The sequence below is a fragment of the Aulostomus chinensis genome, chromosome 14 (assembly GCF_037954235.1).
Source record: "Aulostomus chinensis isolate RoL2024-O1b breed Wild chromosome 14, RoL_Achi_v1.0, whole genome shotgun sequence".
In the NCBI taxonomy this organism is placed as follows: Eukaryota; Metazoa; Chordata; class Actinopteri; order Syngnathiformes; family Aulostomidae; genus Aulostomus; species Aulostomus chinensis.
The window spans coordinates 26,834,503-26,854,878 of NC_141333.1; the positions used below are offsets into that span (position 1 = coordinate 26,834,503).

The following is a 20,376-nucleotide window of genomic DNA, read 5'->3' on the forward strand; positions in this document are numbered from 1 at the left end:
ACAGTGAAAGCAAGGCAGCAAAATGCCTCTCCTGGACACCTGGGTTTGAGACCCACTTCTGACACCATAATAGCAAAGGTGCCAAACCTGCTCCCTGACTACAATGCCAGAGCAGGAATGGTTGACACGGCAGCCAGAGTGTACATTCAACTGACACTGGTCACCATAGGACATCGATGGGTGGTTTGTCTGAGCACATCAAGCACTCAGACATTCCCACTAACAGGATTTATGCATCACATCCATCATTAATGAACCTGCACTCTAACTCCCACCTTTATTGTCTGATGAACAGAAAGAAACGATGCCATCTGCCATACCTCCATTTCTCGTGCTGAGAGTGGCATTGACAATAACATCTTTACGACAAGACAAGGTCACCTACATTGCTCACATCTCTAAACCCAGAATCCCAGACATCACAAAAGGAAACACTGAAAAGATTTTTTTTCTTTTTTAAAAAATCTACATTTTATTACTTGAAAAAAAGAGTAGAAAGACACATTGGTTACATAAATGACCAATCTGACAGGTGACTGATGAGGATTGAGCAGTGAACAGCACCGTGTTCATATGGGTGAAGTGCTGTTGGTCTCACTGCTGTGAAGGGATGGAGGTTCAGTTGTTGTTAGAGGCCTGCTGCAGGATGACGGAACACAAACTCAACAACTGCAGGTACTCGTCTGCCCCGTCTGACAGGCATTTATCCACCACCTGAACCACCAAGCACAAAGAGAACATTTTAGATGTTGAGCTCTCTTCCAGGTCAACCTATCAAGAACAATGGCAAGAAGGTGCCACTGAGCTACTGTGGAAATGGAGATGAAACATGAAGCCCTGCTCAGCTTTAGCTTCAACACTAGAGGGCGGCAATGACTCAGGAACCTTGGATTAAATGGAAAAGTATCTGCCACTGCATTAAAAACCAGAGCAGTTTCATTGCTTGCATTTAGCCTGATCATGCGCTGCATAGACTAAAAACATTACCAAGCTGTTTTGGGTCAAACAGCTTTGGGGTGGGCAGCTCACAGTTGTGCTTATTGCCACACGTCAGTGTTGTGCCAGAAAGCGGGAAACAATTAGTTTGCTGACAAATAAGCTCATAAAATGCAGTCTTTTGCAGACAGAAGCCAGGTATTTCAGGCTACTTCAGGCACAGTTCACGAGTTAGTGGGGGTTTTATCTAGTATGAAAGGAAAATTTGCCTTTTCATCAATGAGACACATACCTACAATTTTCACAAACTAAAACCTGAACAGGTGCTGCAGAGAAGTAAGTCTTCCCCGATAGTTGCTGCCAGGCAGTTACTGTGACTGCAGGAGCATGCTCACCTAAAGTACACACTACCGGTCAGCAACACGTGGCTGCTACAACGGTGATGCAGACTTGTTGAGTTACACAACAGTGCAAGAACTCAATAATAAAAATCCCTCAGAAATCTTCCTCTTCTGACTGGGAGCATTTCAATAACTACCTACCGCCATTTTTTCTGTAATGGCTGACTTGTTCTTGTCTCCGAGGTCATGCTCTATAATAGAGTCATGAAGCTGGCTCAGGATCTGTGTGGCTGCGTAGCCTTCATCCACCATGTTCTGACACAAGAGAGAGTGGAAGAGTGTGAGGTACAGGGAGTGAGGGTAAACCAGAACCAGACACATTCCTTTCAGTCAGGCACCTACCCGTACTGCAACCTCCAGCTTCTCAAAAGTTCCTTTAAAGCAGATCTGAAGTAAACTGTCAATCATCTTTGCAGGAACAACCTGTCATAGAAAGCACATGACATGACTGACTTTCACAAGAGAGTTTTTGTCCACACCCCTGTCGCTAGACAATCACCACCATCAGGCTCACCCCAGCTATTTCAATGACGGTGCCCTCGGTGATATCCTTGTCGACATTGAGGCGGGCAGCACTTTGAAGGAAAGTGATGGCTTTGCGCAAGTCTCCCTCAGACACCTTCACCAATGCTGCTATACTCTGCAGTGACAGATGGGATCAATTCAAGCACAGTGAGAACAGCTGACACCTGGTGGTAGAGTAGAGCATAGATCCACAGCTGCGGACCTCGCCAATAAATCCTACACATTAATAGATTCTTTCAATGTCAGAGTTGCACTCTCTTACAATTATAAAGAAAGAGACAATAAATCCTGGAAGTACACTGACACTAGTGGGGTCTTCCTTGGCCTGTGGGCTGACATTGTTTCGTAACTTGGTCAGAGTAACTGACAAACGGCGATGAAAACATACAAAATGGTAACTAAAGCTAGTTTCATTTTATTTCACTTCATTATTCAGTCTAACCAGGCTCCCACGGCATTCGTTTTCCTAGAGGGGTGCTGTCGAAGAGGGACTCCAAGGACTTTGGTCAAGAACACTGGATCTAAACTTTAAATAAGCACTTTTTTTTAAATTCGGATCCCTCTGATATGCTATTACAGTCATTTGCCTTATTATAATTGAAGTCTCAAGAATCGTTAAAAACTGTGACAAATTAGCAGCATATTCAACCAAACACACCAGCCACAAGGGAGGTTGATCTAGTCTCATTGTTTTGTTGGGAAATATGTTGGTAAACGTCACCTTCCATTATGATGAACTGGCAACTGGGCCAGAGTGTACCTGTCCTCTCACCTAGGCTCACACCCCTAAGAACCCTGAACACAGAGGTGGTATGGACAAAGCATGGAGGTAAACTTTCAGCTTCCTTTTTCTTTTTTTTTCAAATAAAAGACAATGGAAGTAAATTCAGCTATTTATTTTACCAATTTAAAAATACACAAAAAAAGTAGAAGTCAAATTTTGAAGAAGAAAACTCTCATCTGGAAATTAGATGATGAACCGAGATGCACAATTATTAACATAATTATATATTATTATAATTATATATTATTACTAACATAATTATGATACTTTTTTCATTATCACATCAAAAAAGTCTTAATCAGTCTGAAGATTCCTCCCCATTATAAATATAAAAGATAAAAATTCAGCATTAATGGTGTTGCTTTCAATTCAGATGCTGTTAGTGGGGCTAGGATTTGTTGATGTGATAACACAAAGTTGTGTTTTTGCTACATGCTGATTTAACCGAAAGAAGTTAAAATTGTGCTTTTAAAAAAAAAAAAGGTTGTAATCATCTGTAGGCTGCACAGTGGTGCAGTGGTTAGCACTGTTGCTCCCCAGCAAGAAGGTTCCGGGTTCAAGTCCCGGCTCGGGCACGGGATCTTTCTGTGTGAGTCTGCATGTTCTCCCTGTTCCTGTGTGGGTTCTCTCTGGTACTCCAGCTTCCTCCCACAGTCCAAAGACATCAAGAGGGGACGAGGCTGATTGATACTGTAAATTGACTGTAGGTATGAATGTGAGTGTGAATGATTGTCTGTCTCTATGTTGGCCCTGTGATGGACTGGTGACCTGTCCAGGGTGAACCCCGCCTCTCACCCGTAGCCGCTGGGATAGGCTCCACCCCCCCCCCCGCGACCCTTAACAGGAATAAGCGGAAGAAAATGGATGGAGCTGCTAGCTGAGCTCTTCCCTGCTCTGAGGATATGCTATATTGACCATAGTTTGGATTACCCAATATCTTATTCCCCAGCAGATTAATCAATATTTTCAACTTTCTACCTGTAATCTGACAGAACACATAAAAATGTCCCGTTGATTGTGTTCCCTCCCCCCCGCATGAATTTGTCAATAAAATGTGATCTGCTTCTAAGTCACAAGTATAGACAAACAAAACGCGCTTAACATAAACCACCCAATCATAATATTTCATGTCTTTTGTGAACACAACCATTGAACATTCAGAGTGCTTCTAGAAAAAGTGAACTCTGGATTTAATAACTGACCTAACTTTCTTTGGCACCAAGCACTTCTTGTACCTGCTGACCAGATCTGTAATCAGTTCTTAGGCAAGCTCCTCCCCGTTCTAAGGTTATCCCATAGTGACATGAATCCCGAAAGAATACCCACAGGAGAAGTCTTTTCCAGCATTCTTCTGTACCTAATTGCTGTTATCAGTTCTTAGGCAAGCTCCTCCCCGTTCTAAGGTTATCCCATAGTGACATGAATCCCTAAAGAATACCCACAGGAGAAGTCTTTTCCAGCATTCTTCTGTACCTAATTGCTGTAATCAGTTCTTAGGCAAGCTCCTCCCCGTTCTAAGGTTATCCCATAGTGACATGAATCCCTATAGAATACCCACAGGGGAAGTCTTTTCCAGCATTCTTCTGTACCTAATTGCTGTAATCAGTTCTTAGGCAAGCTCCTCCCCGTTCTAAGGTTATCCCATAGTGACATGAATCCCTAAAGAATACCCACAGGAGAAGTCTTTTCCAGCATTCTTCTGTAACTAATTGCTTCAGCTCAGCCATAATTTCAGGATGTCTGGTGTGAACCGCTCTCTTGAAGTTTTACCAAAGCATCTCTACTGGATTCAGATCTGGCTTTGACTGGTCCACTCCAAAAAGTTTTTTTTTCATTATTATTATTTTGAAGCTATTCTGTAGGAGATTTACTTTGATGTTGAGGGTCATTGTCCTGCTGCATTACCCAACTTCTAGTGCCATGGACACTAAGCCTGCTCATTGGTTTGCAAGCCTTTAGCTGTTACTCTAAGGTCCTTTTCCTCTCTGAGCATTCTGTGTTGAGCCTTTTGAGTCGATTTGGCGGGGCACACATTTTTAGGGAGAAAAGCCAAAGTACAAGGCCAAGCCAAAGACTTCATGATTACTTTGTAACCTCTTCCAGTCTTGCGCAAATCAACAATTCTTCATACGAGGTCTTCAGAGGTCTCTTTCTTGCGAGGCATGGTTCACATCAGAAGATGCTTCTTCTGACTAGCAAACTTACAAGGTTTGAATGGTTTTTTATAAATCAAAGTCAAAGCTCAAATACTGTTTCATTGTTTGGACCTCAGGTATGTCCACTTTTGTTCCAATTAGCTCTTTTTTGAGTCATTAGCCTTACAGTTCACTAACTTTTTCCAGCAGCACTGTGAATGTTCAATGTGTGTGACATGTGACATGAGACACTGTTTGTGTGGTCTTATGTATCTGTCTATATGTGTGACTCAAATTGGAGATCAGATCACATTTTATGACCATTTCATAGAAAAAAACAGGTACAATCAAAGGCTTTACAGTGCAGCGTATTTCAGTTACATCTCAGAACTCTACAACTATTCTGCTGACTTGAAAAAATGGGTGCAGCCTCTCTTCTACCTCTTTGGTGTACTTGAGATTCTCCTTCTCACAGATCTCTAGCAGACGCTGCTCTTGGATCTGATTGTCAAGAGGTTTGAAGCGAAACTTAGAACATCTGGAAGTCAAAGGCTCAATGATTCTGCAAAAGACACATACATACAGTGTCAGAGGGGCGAAATGTGTGTGTGTGTGTGTGTGTGTGTGTGTGTGTGTGTGTGTGTGTGTGTGTGTGTGTGCGCGCGCAATCAGCTGAGCAAACCTGCTAATGTAGTTACAGATTAGACAGAAGCGTGTTGTGCGGGATTCCTTCTCCATGGTCCGTCTGAGAGCAGCCTGTGCCGGAGCAGTCATGGAATCGGCCTCATCCAGGATGATGATCTTAAAAGGAGGACATGGCTTCCCACTCCACATATAACAAAACAGATATTTGATGAGACTTGCTTTTATTTAAAATAGAAATATTTGTCTCATCAGCATGCATGCTGTTCTCTATGCCAACTCACTCAGGGCGAGTCCCGGCCACGGTGAGCTGAGCAAAATTCTTGACCTTCTCCCTGACCACCTGGATGCCTCGTTCATCGGAGGCGTTGAGCTCCAGCACCCTCTGCCGGTATAGCTCTGGACTGAAGGAAGGCAAGCCATCACATGACAGATAGGGATACACTGATTGCCGGCTGAGGGACTGGGATAGCATAGAATAGTTTTCAGCATGCCCAGCCTGACAAGTTACTGGCCAGTCAGTCTCAGATGTTTCTGATTGCTAAGCCATCACTTGCCACAGCGGCCCACTTCGCTGGGAATGGTGGTGAATCTATTTTTGATGGACAGTGCATCAATTTCCATGAAGCAGATTGAGCTGGACAGGACATTTCCACGCCAATGCCATAGTATAGCCTATCAATCCTCCCAATCACAAAACCAGATCTAAAAAAGGACACAATTAAAATATGTACTCTATGTGAACATGATAAAAACAAATAAATGGAGAGAAAGCAACCAAATCTGCTAATCGATTTAGCAGAGCTGGACATGCAGCTGGAAATTGCAGTTGTTTGGAGGACTGACGCGATCAACGTTGCAGCCAGAACACTGCACAGCCATGTCTCACGGAAATTCGTGGTCAATGTGGAAGTTCTTCACTGTTAGTAATGAGGCTATTAAGTTGAAATTCGTAAAACATGTGAGGCAAAGTTAAATTGCAAGGGAACAACAATCTTAATCAGACATTTTAAAATCCATCACCCTGTTTAATCTGCCCGGTTTGATGAAGCTAACAAAGAGAAAGCAGGTAAGGCTAGCAGATAGAGCTTGGAGCCAAGCACTAACCTTGAGCTTTTCCTGTCTTTCACTGGCTGCTGCATTCAACTACTTTTGTTTGATAAGTAAAAGATATATCAGAAACAGCTGGATATACAGCTACCCATCTTCACTAGAATTTTATTTGTACCTCTTTCCAGTAATAGAGCACTTCATTTATCCATTTGTTTTTTGATTTTTCAGAGTTGTTTAAGTAAGAAAAAAAATCAAGTAATCTAGTACAATTTTGAGTAAGAATATTATTTTCTGTAATTATGAATACAAAAGTTTCCATTGAACAAAAGTGGATTTTTTAAAAATAGTATTAGGTATAGTCTTGGACAGAAAATCGTTAAAAATTGGTAATGGCAGGCCATCCTAACATAAACTCATCTCACATTTCAACTCATCTCACATTTCACTCACCCATAAAGTTCTCTGGCAGCAGCTAAGATTGTGGACGTCTTCCCTGTTCCAGGAGGGCCATAGAAGAGCAAGTTGGGAAGCTGCAATTCAAACAGAAACAGTGGAAACTTGATCAATTTTATCGGTGTATGGAGGGCATGTGCCAATCGTCTTCATCCTCTCATTCATCGTCAGGAATATCTCTTGAGATCATACAATACACTAGCTTAAGGGAAATATTACCATGCACCTTTGCTCATATTTCTGTTTTCCATCTCATGATTATACTCTGATGACAAAAACTCTCCTTCAACTGTGGAAAAAAAAAAAACTGAAACAAATATTTAAAATCAAAACTAATTTCACCTGATATTTCTGTGCAATCCCCACATGACTAAAGGAGATGAAAGAAAATAAAAACAGTGACTTGTAACGATATAACTGCAGAACTCAGGTCACAGAATGTAAGACGCTAAGATGCCGAAGACACAAATAGACTATTGTATTTTTTTGTCCAAGATGAAGTTTTAAATGATTGTGTCAGACTACGTTTTCACTCAAGTTAAGTTAAAGATGAGGAACAGACAACTCCATTGATGCTAAACATTCAAGCGCTTGGTCTTGGGTCTGTGCATTGTGCAATGTCATCCCTGGGCTGATGAACTGAAATCCAAATGGATGATTTGTCATTTATTTTCACACTAAGGTTCTATGCAATGTAGATAAGGAGCAAATGGTTAACTGCAAACCTACGATCTCATTAAGAATAGAGATGGAATAGCATAGAATTCTTTGTGTAGTATGCGGGTTTTTTTTTTAAAGAATATCTTTTTATTAAATAGTTACAGTGAAGAAATGATGAAAAAGTGGAGAGAGAGGAGGAATGACATGAAGAATAGGACCCTGGGCCAGAATCGATGACTGGTTCTCTGCGTGGCTTTGGCCAATGTGGTATGCACGTAACTGATGCGTCATCGGGGTGCCCATGAAGTATGATTTGATCAAAAAACAAAGACTCCTCTGTGCACACTTACATTCAGGAACACCAGTGTTCGCTCTAGGGACTGGTGGGCTTAAGAACATTCAAGTAGAGCTAGGTGACACCACACATTTTGAAAAACAAAACAAAAAATGAAATGAAACCTCTCAACGATGTTAACAAATAAACAATCAATATAATGAAATCAATGGAAGAAATATTATTTACTACAAGGCAGAACAAGTTCACAACCCAAATATTAGCCAAGCTGAAAAATGACCAACACATCAATGCATCCCTATGTAGAATGTATTCTCCAACAACACTTAAGTCTACATTAAAACTGCTATACTAGAGGTATAAGTATAAGGACTTAAGAACATCCTGTCAAGTCCAGTCCACAAACTTTTAAATTTTGGTATGAATCCTGTTGACTAAAATCTCATTGCGTGGGAAACACATTACGGTAGTTTTCCTTGAAACGCCACCTGAAGGCCAATGTAATGCTCTACAAAGTTCTTACATGAGAAGTTTGAGGATGGTGCAAACACCTCACAGATTTTTTGAGTTTAAGATGAGCTAAGCAGCATTGCGATGGTCATGGTCTCTGGACTACTCACGTCTGCTCCCTCCAAGGACTTCTTCAGCACAGCTACCACCTCCTCCTGAAAGGCCACTTCATCCACACACTTTGGCCTGCTGTGATTCAGACACAGCCACATCATCATATTGCTTTAAAGCTCTAATGCCAGTATGATGTAAACACCTACATGTCTTTTCCTTCACAGTCATGTTTAACGAGGCATTTATGGTCCTGACAGACATTCTTACAAGGTTATGATTCAACATCTACTCTGGCACTTCTATTAGTACAACACTGACTGATGACAGCTGTGGACAACTGTAAAAATGTGAGGTTCCTACATACTATTTCTCCACCCAGGGTACAGGCTTGGTCCTCTTCTCTGTGCTGGGCCCTGCAGCAGTCTTGTCTTTTTGACATCTGCTGGTCTGGACACTTGCTCCTTTCAAAAAGGCCTGCATGACTCCTGTTACAGAACAGACAAAAGCACAGGATATAGACACACACATGGATGAAAGGACTGTGACATGCCATTCAAGCTGAAGTATTCTCTCCATACTGATGATCTTACATGTCACTGGCATGACAATGTAGTCAACATGGGAAAACTTCTCAACTTTTAGATAAACAATCCCAAGTCCAATTGACATGACGGCTCATGCGGCGCGTGTGTGACAGTGTAACTGCGTCCTATGATGGGACCACTTATGGTCACAACCAGGAGTGTAGAAATTCAATAATCTGAGCAGCACACAAACAGGAACATCAACAGAATTGGTGCTCATACTGGACCACACTGGTCACGGCTGGTAATGTTTCTCTTTGCTTCAGTTGCATGAACTCTGAATACTGGTCCATGCAGGAAAAACCGACAGCGATAAGATGAAGTTAACGGTGAAGTAACCGAAAACATCCCCATGATTACTGGCCATATTCGACTACTACTGACGTTATGTTTTCAAGTGGCTACCGCTAACAGCAATGTAAGGAGCTAGCCAGTTTACTATTAGCTAACACTGTTAGCCACTGGCTTGCTCTTCATGTGTCATACGTGTCTCTTACCGTCTCTAACCCAGGTAACTGGAGAAAAACCCCTCTCCTCAACGAAACCCGAGTGCTAATAGCACAACAGCAGCGGAGAGTTACTTAAAACAACTTCACAAGCGGTCTCGGTCTGGCGTTGTTGACGTATATTCGGGAGCACCAGCAGATTTCCCGCTCTGGCACAAGTCAACTTCCGGCTACGAACAATCGAGCATCCAATCATATTTTCCAGATGGTACAGTTGCCCCGCCTCCTCCTGTCACATCTCCTCCAATCATATTTCCTTCTCTCCTCCTTTTTTTCAACTTTATTGAACTATACATATTTAGCATACACAATGGGAAGAGGATACACTCCTTTGTTTGCAAAAAAATCAGTATAAACACAGTCATACACACGAATACAACAGGGTTATAATATGTTTGTAATACTGGCCAAAATAATGTGCAAATGTTCAAGTAAATGTCTTGTAGAGGTTACAGTGCTTATACATCTTAACATCTTTCTTCCTTATACATTCAGATATCGAAGAAAGGTATTGTTTCATACAAGTGGATAGCGGGAGAAAATTTGGCATATTGCTGTGTAGTGAATATAAAATCTATTTTCAAAAAACAAGCAAACTGATCAAATAAAATTGAGAGGACAAATTCCAGTTGACCTCAGTGAACCTAAATAATTCATTTTCCTCTCCTTTCCTCTCCCGATCTCAAATATTTTTCATGACTGTAGTGGAATGTTGTGTGATGAAGGAATTCTTTAGAGACATAAATACGCTGGAGACTCAGAGATGGTTTTACACTTGACACTTTAAGCGACACGTCCACAACAGATGTACAAGATTCGCTGTGAGATGAGGTCGAGTCAGCTCCCCCAGAACATCGGAGTTTCCCCCTTGTGCACCGTCATACTAGTCATGTCGGGCACTAACAATAAAACCTCACTGGAACATCCTACACAAATGTGACCTTTCATACATTTTAAACACAGCTATGCATCTAGCCAATGCTAGTAAGTGTCAGTTTTACTATAAGTAAGTGTTGTAACAACAAAATTCTGATTTTAGAAGAATTATGAAAGGCACCACAGGTTTACTCCCAGACCCGGGTCAAGGCCCAGGGGTCCAGTCAGCTCTTAACCTCACTAACAAAGTACAGGGATGAGGCCTAAGTAAGTTAAAACAGAGGACACCAGATGAAACTCCTTATCAATGACATCTCTGTGTGCCTAAAAAAAACATAAAAACATATTTTGCCAGTCTCAGGAAAAATGTGTTAAAATATCAGAGTTTTTCATTCCTCCCCACTGTTTTATTTATATCTCAGGAAATTAGCTTCACTAGACTGACATTACATTCAGGAAAAATATCCTGACATAAATGATGTTTCACTTATTTGCATGTAGGCCTAATGGAAGGGCAGGACTGTGTGATTATGATAAGACAATATCTAACATTGTATGTTGTATGAATTTCTTACAACTATTTTCCAGAATGGGTCAAGGTCTTCCATGGCTCATAACATACATAGCCCACGTTGGCCAGGATGAAACGCTGAGGTGTATTTGTGTTGTCTGAGAGCCTTCAGCGGAGGTTCCTTGTGAAACCCTTCAAAACTAATTTTGATATGTGATTTTGGGTTTATTTAGTAAAATATTATTGGCTGACAGGGTGTTGGTGGTAGGGCTGAGACTGAGCACAGATGGCTCTGGCTAATGCTCGACTCCCAAGAAATTAGTATGGTCCCAGGGGCCACTGGCTCACAAAGGGGTGTTAATGTACCAGCCTCCAATTGTTTGCTTTCATTAAAACATGGATCTGGAGCATAATCGATGGGCGGAGGCAGCTGATTTATTTAATTTCAGATAAAAACAAGCTCAAAATCAGATGGTCAATAAGGATTCATCTCAGACTGGCCTGTAAAATATATTGTGTTGATTTCATTTTCCCTGCCAAAAGACTCATCATGTCTACATTATTTCAGTGTGTAGTTCAGCCCATGCTCCCCGACTCCAATCCAAGCCCAGGCCAGGATTTCCCTCTAGGACCCATTAACTATTAACCCCACCCATCAATCGAGCCCCCCTCCCCCCCCATGTCTGAGTCTTTCTCTCTACCCTGTGGGCAGGTGGAGCAGTCTGTGACTCAGCGTCTTCATTAGATCCAAATAGACATCATCAAAGCAACAGCAGCAGCGGTGTTTCCCTTCTCCGACCTTGAGGAGTATTATAACTGAAGAAGTATTCTTTCTTACGTCCTGAGGAGCATCATTGTTTTTTTTCTCTTGGTGGGTTTGGCAAACTACTGTTGTCTTTTTGTGGTTGTGAAGACAGAAGTGTTTGAATTGACACTCATCAGCATCAGTATTAATAGGTCTGAGGAGCTGATTTTTGAGTTGGTTATTTTGAGGGTTTCTACTTTGTTGTACCTCCCAGCTGATCTTATTGACTAACAGACTGAACCTCTGCTTGAGTGAGTTCCTGTTATTCCATCTATACGTGGCTGACAGAACACCATTCACACTGTCACTCTCACTTTTTTGCTGATAGGCTGGGAGTGGCCCCATTGTGATGATCCTCAAGCTTTGTGTCTGTTTATCCCCTGAGGAGTTGTAATGAAGGAGGTGGAAAGATAGAAAAATCAAAGAGAGATAGACACAGGAACAAGAAATCAGGGAAGAGGAGTGGGTACCTGAGAGGAGAGGACTGGATTCAAGCCAGGCGGAAGGGAGCACTGAGGACGACTGAGAGGAGGAGGCGTGGCAGCAGAGAGAGGGAGAGAGAGGAAGGAGAGTGGATGCGGCCCACACCCTGAGATGCTGTGTTGGCTGAGAGAAGACGAGATGTCGGTGCAGGAGCTACTCCAGAGGGTGCAGTGTGTCATCACTCATGTCGGTAAGTCAACACTCCACATATTTCATAAGAGGATGGACAAATGTTGGGTAGTGTGTTACTGAAACATTGTTGTGTGATAATTTTGTGTCTGCTGGAGGTGATGTTATGCTGTTCAAATGAGGGCTTTAGAAGAGTAGCAGCCTAGAGAGGCAGGCAGGGGACCTCCATCCTCTCCTCAGGACCACTGAGCCAGGATGATTGATCGCGTTTACTTCTTTTCACTGAACCTTTTTCAGATATGAACTGTTCAAGATATTTGCTGGTTGTGAATGAATATTGATGGACTGCAGGCTTTTCATTTTGGCATTCATTACATTTATAATCATGGCATGATGATTTCCCTCTCTCCAGCCTGACTCCATTTTTTACTCCCCTTCCTTCCCCTTCGCATCACCACCATTCCTCCATCCCTCCCACACATCCGCTTCCATCTTTTTTGCCCTTTCTTTCTATCTCATCTCTCTCTCTCTCTCTCTCTCTCTCTCTCCCTCTCTCCCTCACTCGCTCACTCTCGCTCCTGTCCCTCTTTCCCCTCCCATCCACCTCTTTCCATCTCCTGTCCTCTTCCTCTGTTTGCATCCGGGTTAGTTGTTTTTTTTCCCAGCTGATGGGGAAGTAGGTTAATGTGCCACGTTGGAGATGAACACATGGCATCCTCCTTTACTGCACTTCCTGCCTTGCACTGGAAGCAAGGGGACTTTGGGGGTTGGGGGGGTGTGTGGTGGAGCGTTACTATGGAAACTGCGCTAATGTTGGTCAATCATGCAGCCCTGAATTGATTTATCAGGGAGCCATGCTAACACAGTATGCTGTCGATCACTCGCACATTCCTCTTTTGCATTGTAGTCTTTTTCTTGTAGGTTTTTCTTGTATTTTTTTATTTGTATTTTGTGGATATTGCACTATACACAAAACCTAGATACAGTATGCTCTCCCATCATTAGTGATAGTCTAGAAAAATGAGGCATATATTCCCAGCACTGCCTCAAGATGCAGCTGCTATGGAAATGTAAACATATTTTCCTCTGAGCATTTATAAGAGTCTTCTTTCATGCTGGAATACAATTTGATCTTAAAAGTTCATCCTTGAGCTTTGAGCAGAAGCAGCAGATGATGAAACAATCTCCACCAGACCATGGCTATGGCTGAGAAATAACAGAATATTACAGCATCTTCATATTGAACCTCGTCCCTCCCTACTGGTCAAACACTGACACTTTTCTCTACGTTTTAAGGTATGCTGTAGGTACCCCTCATATGCCAGTTCAGGACCTGCACTTTTCTTAATAATCCTGTATAAGTTCAGAAGACTGTCCCCTTCCTAAATAAAAGAAGAGAGGCCAAATATAATGATATTAAAGGATGGAGTGGGCCCCATGATATAGAAATACCATGATAGAACAATATTCAGTATTAAACAGAGTGATATGCAGGGTATTGCTTTCAAAAAAATACAGGGCAATATTTTTTTTCAATTAACAACGTGTTTGAGCTTAAAATAATGAGAACATTGGCAACAAAATTGATTTTTATCTTATGATGTAGGGTTTTTAATGTTGCAGGGAGTAAGCTGGGCAGCTAAAGTAATAACATGGCACCAGTTGTTTGATTATTTCACAGGTTACAAGTGTTTTAATTTTCATTTCATTCTAATCAAATAATATAAATATGTCTGTTAGGTCATCATTGGTTAGTGAGCTAATCAAGGTCTTCACTCTTTAGCACATAACACTAATTTTCTAGCAAGGACATCTCCTCTTAAATCTCTGCATATGGTCCTTTTGAGGATAGCATGTGTCCTCTGCATGATGAGATGTAATAGTATCAAAGTGTGGAGAAAGATGTTGGAAGGCTTTCTAAGTGTCATTTGACCTATCTTATACCCTGTTTTACAAAAATGAATCCTCAGTTTAATTCCAACTGAAAATGGCGTTACTGCAGCCAAGTCATAAAAGGAGCCATGACGAATGACACATCCTATATATCTCCTATGTACAGCGCAGGACAGTTTCGGAAGTGAGGCAGTTCCTAGTTGAGAACTGACATGTAACAACAACAAGATTGTTGTTTTCTTGTCATTGTTTTTAAAGTGGCGTTGGACAGCCTCTGGAGGCTTGGACAGCGGATAGACAGATGTAACGTCCTATGGTTGTAGTTTTGTCTATTTCACAAGACCTATGCTGACATTCACATTAGTGGCCATGGTCTTCTTCATACTGTGGAATCTGCCGTGTTTCCTTCTGCATAAATTAGTTATTTTGTGCAGAGGCAGTTCAGGGGGGCTTCATGAACCCTCTGCTGCGGGTAGAGAGAAATATCACCATAGCCAAAGCCATTTTTACTGTACATTGTATGTCGCTATGTCATGTGTTAGTTCTGCAGGTGACAAAATAATCCTTTCAAATCCCAATATCTGGCCAGTTTATTTAACATCTTCACTGGCAGGCCCACTTCTGACATGTCTGATGTGGTCCTGAGCCACTGACTTGAATGGACATGCTCTGTCTTGTTTACTGGTACAGTGATGATACATGATGGTGCTGATCATTGAGGAGAGAAGTTTCATATCCAGGTCTGGTCCAGATATCTGTCAGACAAACATAGTGGCTGAATGGATGATACACGGCACTTTCAGTCCTCTCTGGGGGTTTCATTTACACTCTGTTTATGTCTGGACCAGACGGCCAGTGCTAGCTTTGTTACAGAGTAGCTGAGTGATCAAATTGCACCACTGGTGTTGCTAACTCTAATGGCTGCAATTGCTCAAGCCCCTTTTACTCAGCCCTAAAAAAGAATATCACTGTTACACCTGTCCATTTAAAACTACAAGGTGACAGAGTTGGGTGACAAATCATTGTACCTCTGATCTGCCAGTGGAGGTTGTAAGAATATTGAATTGATGTCAGTATGAGAGGAGCCACCAGAACAGTGGAACAACTCATTCAAAACACAAACGCTGATTGTGTTCTAATGAGTCTGAAAGACTCATCTCTGCAGAAAGGCAGATAGCTTTGTGGATCCAGCTAGTGTGGTGTACATATTTGGCCTGTTTCTTGTAGGCACAGTCAGGATATGAACATTGGTCTGCTGGTATCCTGATTATTCATGTTTATATTAACAAAACCCTTGTTGAACACTTCACATTTGTGTTCTTTTGTGTGTGAACCCTCCAACCATGTCTATGATTGTGTGACAAGATCATTTCACAACCCGGAATATCACACACTTCTCCTGTTCACACACATGATAATACAGCCGTGTGGTGTGGGAGGCAGAGTGGGCGTTGGCAGAGAGATAAAGCTCTGCAGAGTTTCAGTAGGAGCTGGGCTTGTACCCTTTTTGCAGCTTCTTTTTTGAGTTATTTGGAGGAGCCATTGACATTGAGATAAAAGTTTATGCTTAGATGAATGAATGAATTAATGTGAATAGGAACTGGGTGGGCTTTTCTACTCTCAGTTTGGTTAAATCCAGCATGAAGACTAAACAAAAAGAAATAGTTCTGCCCTTTTAGTTTTCACATCTTAATTTGTAAATACAGCTTTTGATAGGTTTTGGGTTATTTTGGAAGAACCAGGTGATATACGCACACATACACAAGCATGCACATGCACACCCACCCACTCACACACACAAACACACACACACACACACACACACACACACACACACACACACACACATACACACTCCCTGTCTTTGTCACTGCTGACTAATAACGTAACAGTGTGAGTCACACAGCAAGATCCCCTATTGGTGGCCGATGACATCACAGAAGCACCAGGATATGTAATTTACCATAACGCCTGTGTGTTCCCATCATGCATTATTCATGACTGTATGCTATCTAAGATGGCTGCTCCAGCGCCACTGCAGTACCCCGTCAGGATGATTAGTGGTGGTGAAGCGTGTAGATAAGAGCCAGCGGCTGAGACACACAATCGTATTCTTGTTCACTTTAAATTTAAAGCTCCCTTGACCCCCCACCCCTCACCCCCACCCTGCCCTATCAAAGAAGGATGTGTTGCAGAGGCTCTGTAATTGACCTTCAGTTTGATCGGGCTGCAGAGAGGGACGATGCTGAATGCTTTCCTGGCAACAGGGACAATACAAGACAATATAGCTTTCAGTCCACAGGGAAATCCCTCTCATCACACATAGAGATTATGTTTTTTTTTTTTTTTGAGGGGCCCTTACATAGCAGTCGATAAAGATAGAAACTCTTTCTCTTTATAACAGAGCCTTATGGGATATAATCACGTCTGTCATATAAATACCTGGAAACTGGATTTACTTACTCTCATAGAGCAGTTGAGATTTAGAGCTTTGCTTGAAGTTATATCAGCAGAGACTAGTCTTTCTGATCTAGGAACATGCAAAGATGAACAGTTCCTCTAAGAAGAAAAACCATGCTCAACTCAGAGATTCTTTTCCTTAAAAATACCGAACAGCCTTCAAGGGCAATTGACGTAGAGCCTCCCTTTCATTCAGCTGTGTGTTGACTGCGCTGGCTGAAGCAGCGTACTCAGGATTCTGTTCTCTGCTGTCATCATTTCCAGTTGGCTATTTTCCACACACATCATCAAATCGTTAAACTAGAGGACGTACATCATACATCAATGATGTATTCATCTTTTCAACACAGCTTGCTTGTTCTTTTACTCTGTAGTTTCTGTCATTTGATTTGCCAGGAGGGTGAGTAGACAGGGTAAACTTCCCACCAGACAGTACGGTTGCAGGATTTCCAGGCTTTCTGGATCACAGAGAAAACATCTACTTGTGACTATTTGGTTGTACAAAAAAAAGAAAAAAGAATGCAGAAGGCTGTGATACGTCACAAAAGTATGTCCTTTTTTATCTACCGTCAAGTTCTTATGCCACAAAGTTTCTGTTGATGTGTGAGTGGTGCAGGTGAACAACACAGCTCTGAAGTGATTGGCTCACTTAGCATGCTCTATTATCAAGGGATGTGATTGGCTGTTTATCTGCCAGGAGGGAGGTTTTTCTTGAACTTAAATTGATTGATATGAGACAAGTCTATGGAAAAAATGTCCTCCTGCTGTTGATAAAAATCCTGCAACCGTACTGTCTGGTGGGAAGTTTACCCTGTCTACTCACCCTCCTGGCAAATCAAATGACAGTTGTTGTTGTTTTTGGTGCTCTTGTTTTGTAGCCCTGTCCATCTTGTGTTCAGTTGCAGAGCCACAGATGAGGAGAGCGAGCCAGCGACCTTAACGATACCACAGAAGTAGAAGTTACACTTCCACAGTTACAATCCATGGAAGGAAATCTGTGACACCGATGAGCTAAAAGTAGCACACATGTTGTGTCTCAGTCACAAAGAGATGTGAAGAACCTTGTCCCTGCACACTGTGAAATGAACAATGGGAAGGTCAAAGGTCACAGTCTGTCCAGCTCATCTCATCCCAAACAGCTGGGACAGATGGTTTACTTCTTGCAGGCATCCTTGTTGATTGCTTACATCATGGCGAGGGAAATGCTGCTTGGGACTGAAAACAACAACACACAGCAACAACACACAACAAGAACACACAGCAACAAAACACCGTAACAGCACACAACAACGCATAACAACAACACACAACAACAGTGAATAGCGTCAGAGGCAGGAAAACACCCCACCACTCCAACCCCGGATGTTCCTGTTTGTCTCTCTACAGTACACACCAACATTTTACATGCCTTGCTGTTTTATTCTTAGAATTTTATTTAGAGTTTTAAGGTAAGAAAGGCAAGGTCACTGAAGTATAGGCCCTTTTTCCAGCTGCCATTGTGACATGCCATAGCAGGGCAAAATCAGGTGTGATAAATAGCATTGATTATGGCCTGTTTCTATTTCAGCAGGTTGAGGCTGTGCGTGCCTCCTGTCTGTGGACCATGACCATTAGTCATGTGACCATAAACACTTTTATTTGTCCTTCTCTGATGTCCAAAAGGCTGCGGTGAAAAGGGCCTTTTGAAATTTATTCACTTCAAAGAATGAACCGAGATCAGCAGATGCCTTATATTTGGTTCATAGTGTATACTAAGTTCATCTTCTGAGGAACGTGAATGTTAAGGGTCAGTGTGGACTTTTCAGCTTCCTTCTCGACCCTCAAGAGACAAAAATGAAACGCGAAATAAATAAAAAATAATAGAAGTGCTGGTGATCTAGTTCTGGGTGCGGTCAGATAATGTATAGAGGTTGAAGAAAATCTGCTGCTGGGTAATAACACAAGCCTCCTCCTTGTTATGACGTCAGAGCTGCATTCTCTGTGCTTCCTCTTCCTGGCAGTGGGGTGGGGGGTCTCTATATCCTTTGGAAAAGCATTTGTCTTTGCTGTGTTCTGTGAGCTCACAGATACATACTGACAAACCACATTCTCAACCTCCAGGTTCAATGTCAACAAGGTCAACCCTGAGCCATTACCATGGCTACTAAACATGACAGACATACATCCAGATGCTGCTCAAGACAGCTTGAGAGCAGCTGGATGTTTGTCTGTCATGTCCAGAACTCTACTGGACCTTCTCACCTCATTGGCAGGACAATCAATACAGCCATTCCCCAAAAATTCTGTGCCCGTAAAAAAACAAACTAACAGGATTCACATAAAGATTTGATGTAAATAGTTCTTCAAATAGTAATCCCAAAGTAGGAAAGCCAGCAAGGATCCAATATGATCTGGTGTCATATGTCACCACCCCAGGGGAGTCATTAATACTTTTTTTTACCCATGGATATCTTCATCATCATCATCATCATCATCATCATCGTCATCAACTTTCATCAGAAAACCTGTGTGGTCAACTCATATTTGATGCGTTTAATAGCTTCTTGTTGGAACAAAACATCTGTGTGTGCATGTGTGCGTGTGTGTGTTTCTTGGCAAATTAGCATGTTTTTCCTGTGCTGTGACCTTGAACCCACTGACCCTGTGTTTAATAGTCTCTCCATGTGTGTGTGTTTGTGTGCATGCATGTGTTGTGTGACTGACTGAAATGACCACTTAAACAAATTCCTCGGCACTCTAGCTCTAGTTAGCTCTGCACACTTTCATGCTACACTGAATAATAAAAGACTGATCATCTTGTAAGTAGTGAAACAATTAATTGCTTTATGTTCCATAAATGAACTGGGGATGCTGCCTTTGGTTTTTAGGCCTCTAAACCAGTGTTCAGTAATGTTAAAAGGTATCTTGTTATGATATACTTTTGTCAGCTGAGAGAAGTAATCATGAGAGTACTTTTGGGGTAACAAAAATGAGGAGCCATGTCTTTGGGCATGTTCATATATTGTCCAGAGGACAAGAAGTCTAACATGGAAGACAAAATATCCCCTTCATAGCTTTTATTAATGATAAGGTTTGTCACAAACACAACTAAAAATCAAACGAACAAAAAAATCGGCAGTCAAATTGAAATATAATGGTGTGCAATTTTATAGCAACAGCAGCAGAGATGGCGACATCATTCATGGGCCTCGGTAGAGTGAGCTGAAGTTCTTCATAGCTGACGGACACAGTATTATCAGCATGTACCTGTGACCGTCCCTTTAACCAACAAGTTCTCCTGTAAGATCTCCCTGTAAATGCTGTCCTCTCCACCATCTCACTATCCTGTTCCTGACTGGCTCACCTCTGACCTGTGAGTGACCTGTCCCTGACCAATCCCTAACCCACTGTAGGCCTGTCTCTGAGCTGTCCCTGACCTGTTCTTGACCCTGACCTATCCCTGACCTGCCTCTGACCAGTTTCTAGCCTAACCCTGACCTCTCCTGACCTGTCTCAGACTGGTCCTTAACCTAACCCTGACCTATCCCTGACATGCATCTGACTGGTCCCTGAACCGCCCTTGACCTGTCCCTATCCTGATCCTGACCTGTCCCTGTACGGCTCCAGACGTGCCTCTGACCTGACCTTGACCTGCCTCTGACCTGCTCTTATGCTCTTTACCTGATTCTGACCTGTCCCTGA

At 42.2% G+C, this 20,376-nt stretch overlaps 2 protein-coding genes across 2 annotated transcripts in view; one reads left to right on the forward strand and one right to left on the reverse strand.

The window, feature by feature from the left end:
- Nucleotides 1-419: 419 nt before the first annotated feature.
- rfc4 (replication factor C (activator 1) 4) lies at nt 420-9,701 on the reverse strand. Its single transcript, XM_086223727.1, has 11 exons — nt 9,530-9,701; nt 8,813-8,933; nt 8,505-8,583; nt 6,927-7,006; nt 5,708-5,827; nt 5,464-5,607; nt 5,223-5,343; nt 1,852-1,977; nt 1,680-1,760; nt 1,479-1,592; nt 420-714 (listed from the first exon to the last, which is right to left on the reverse strand). The coding sequence occupies exons 2-11, from the start codon at nt 8,926-8,928 to the stop codon at nt 619-621; spliced, it is 1,077 nt and encodes a 358-aa protein (XP_086079853.1). The 5' UTR covers nt 8,929-8,933; nt 9,530-9,701; the 3' UTR covers nt 420-618.
- Nucleotides 9,702-11,659: 1,958 nt separating this feature from the next.
- The window catches only part of mcf2l2 (MCF.2 cell line derived transforming sequence-like 2), a 109,067-nt gene continuing 100,350 nt past the window's right edge, over nt 11,660-20,376 (forward strand). The window contains exons 1-2 of the mRNA XM_086225292.1: nt 11,660-11,796; nt 12,059-12,403. Of these exons, the coding sequence (XP_086081418.1) occupies nt 12,325-12,403 (79 nt within the window). The 5' untranslated portion in view covers nt 11,660-11,796; nt 12,059-12,324. The remainder of the gene's footprint in view (nt 11,797-12,058; nt 12,404-20,376) is intronic.

Coding starts and splice junctions, on each gene's coding strand:
- rfc4 (XM_086223727.1), bottom strand. CDS start 8,928: ATGCAGGCCTTTTTGAAAGGAGCAAGTGTCCAGACCAGCAGATGTCAA. Junction 8,584..8,812: donor GTACCCTGGGTGGAGAAATA/GTATGTAGGAAC, acceptor TCTGAATCACAG/CAGGCCAAAGTGTGTGGATG. Junction 5,828..6,926: donor GCTGCCAGAGAACTTTATGG/GTGAGTGAAATG, acceptor GCCTTCCTTCAG/TCCAGAGCTATACCGGCAGA.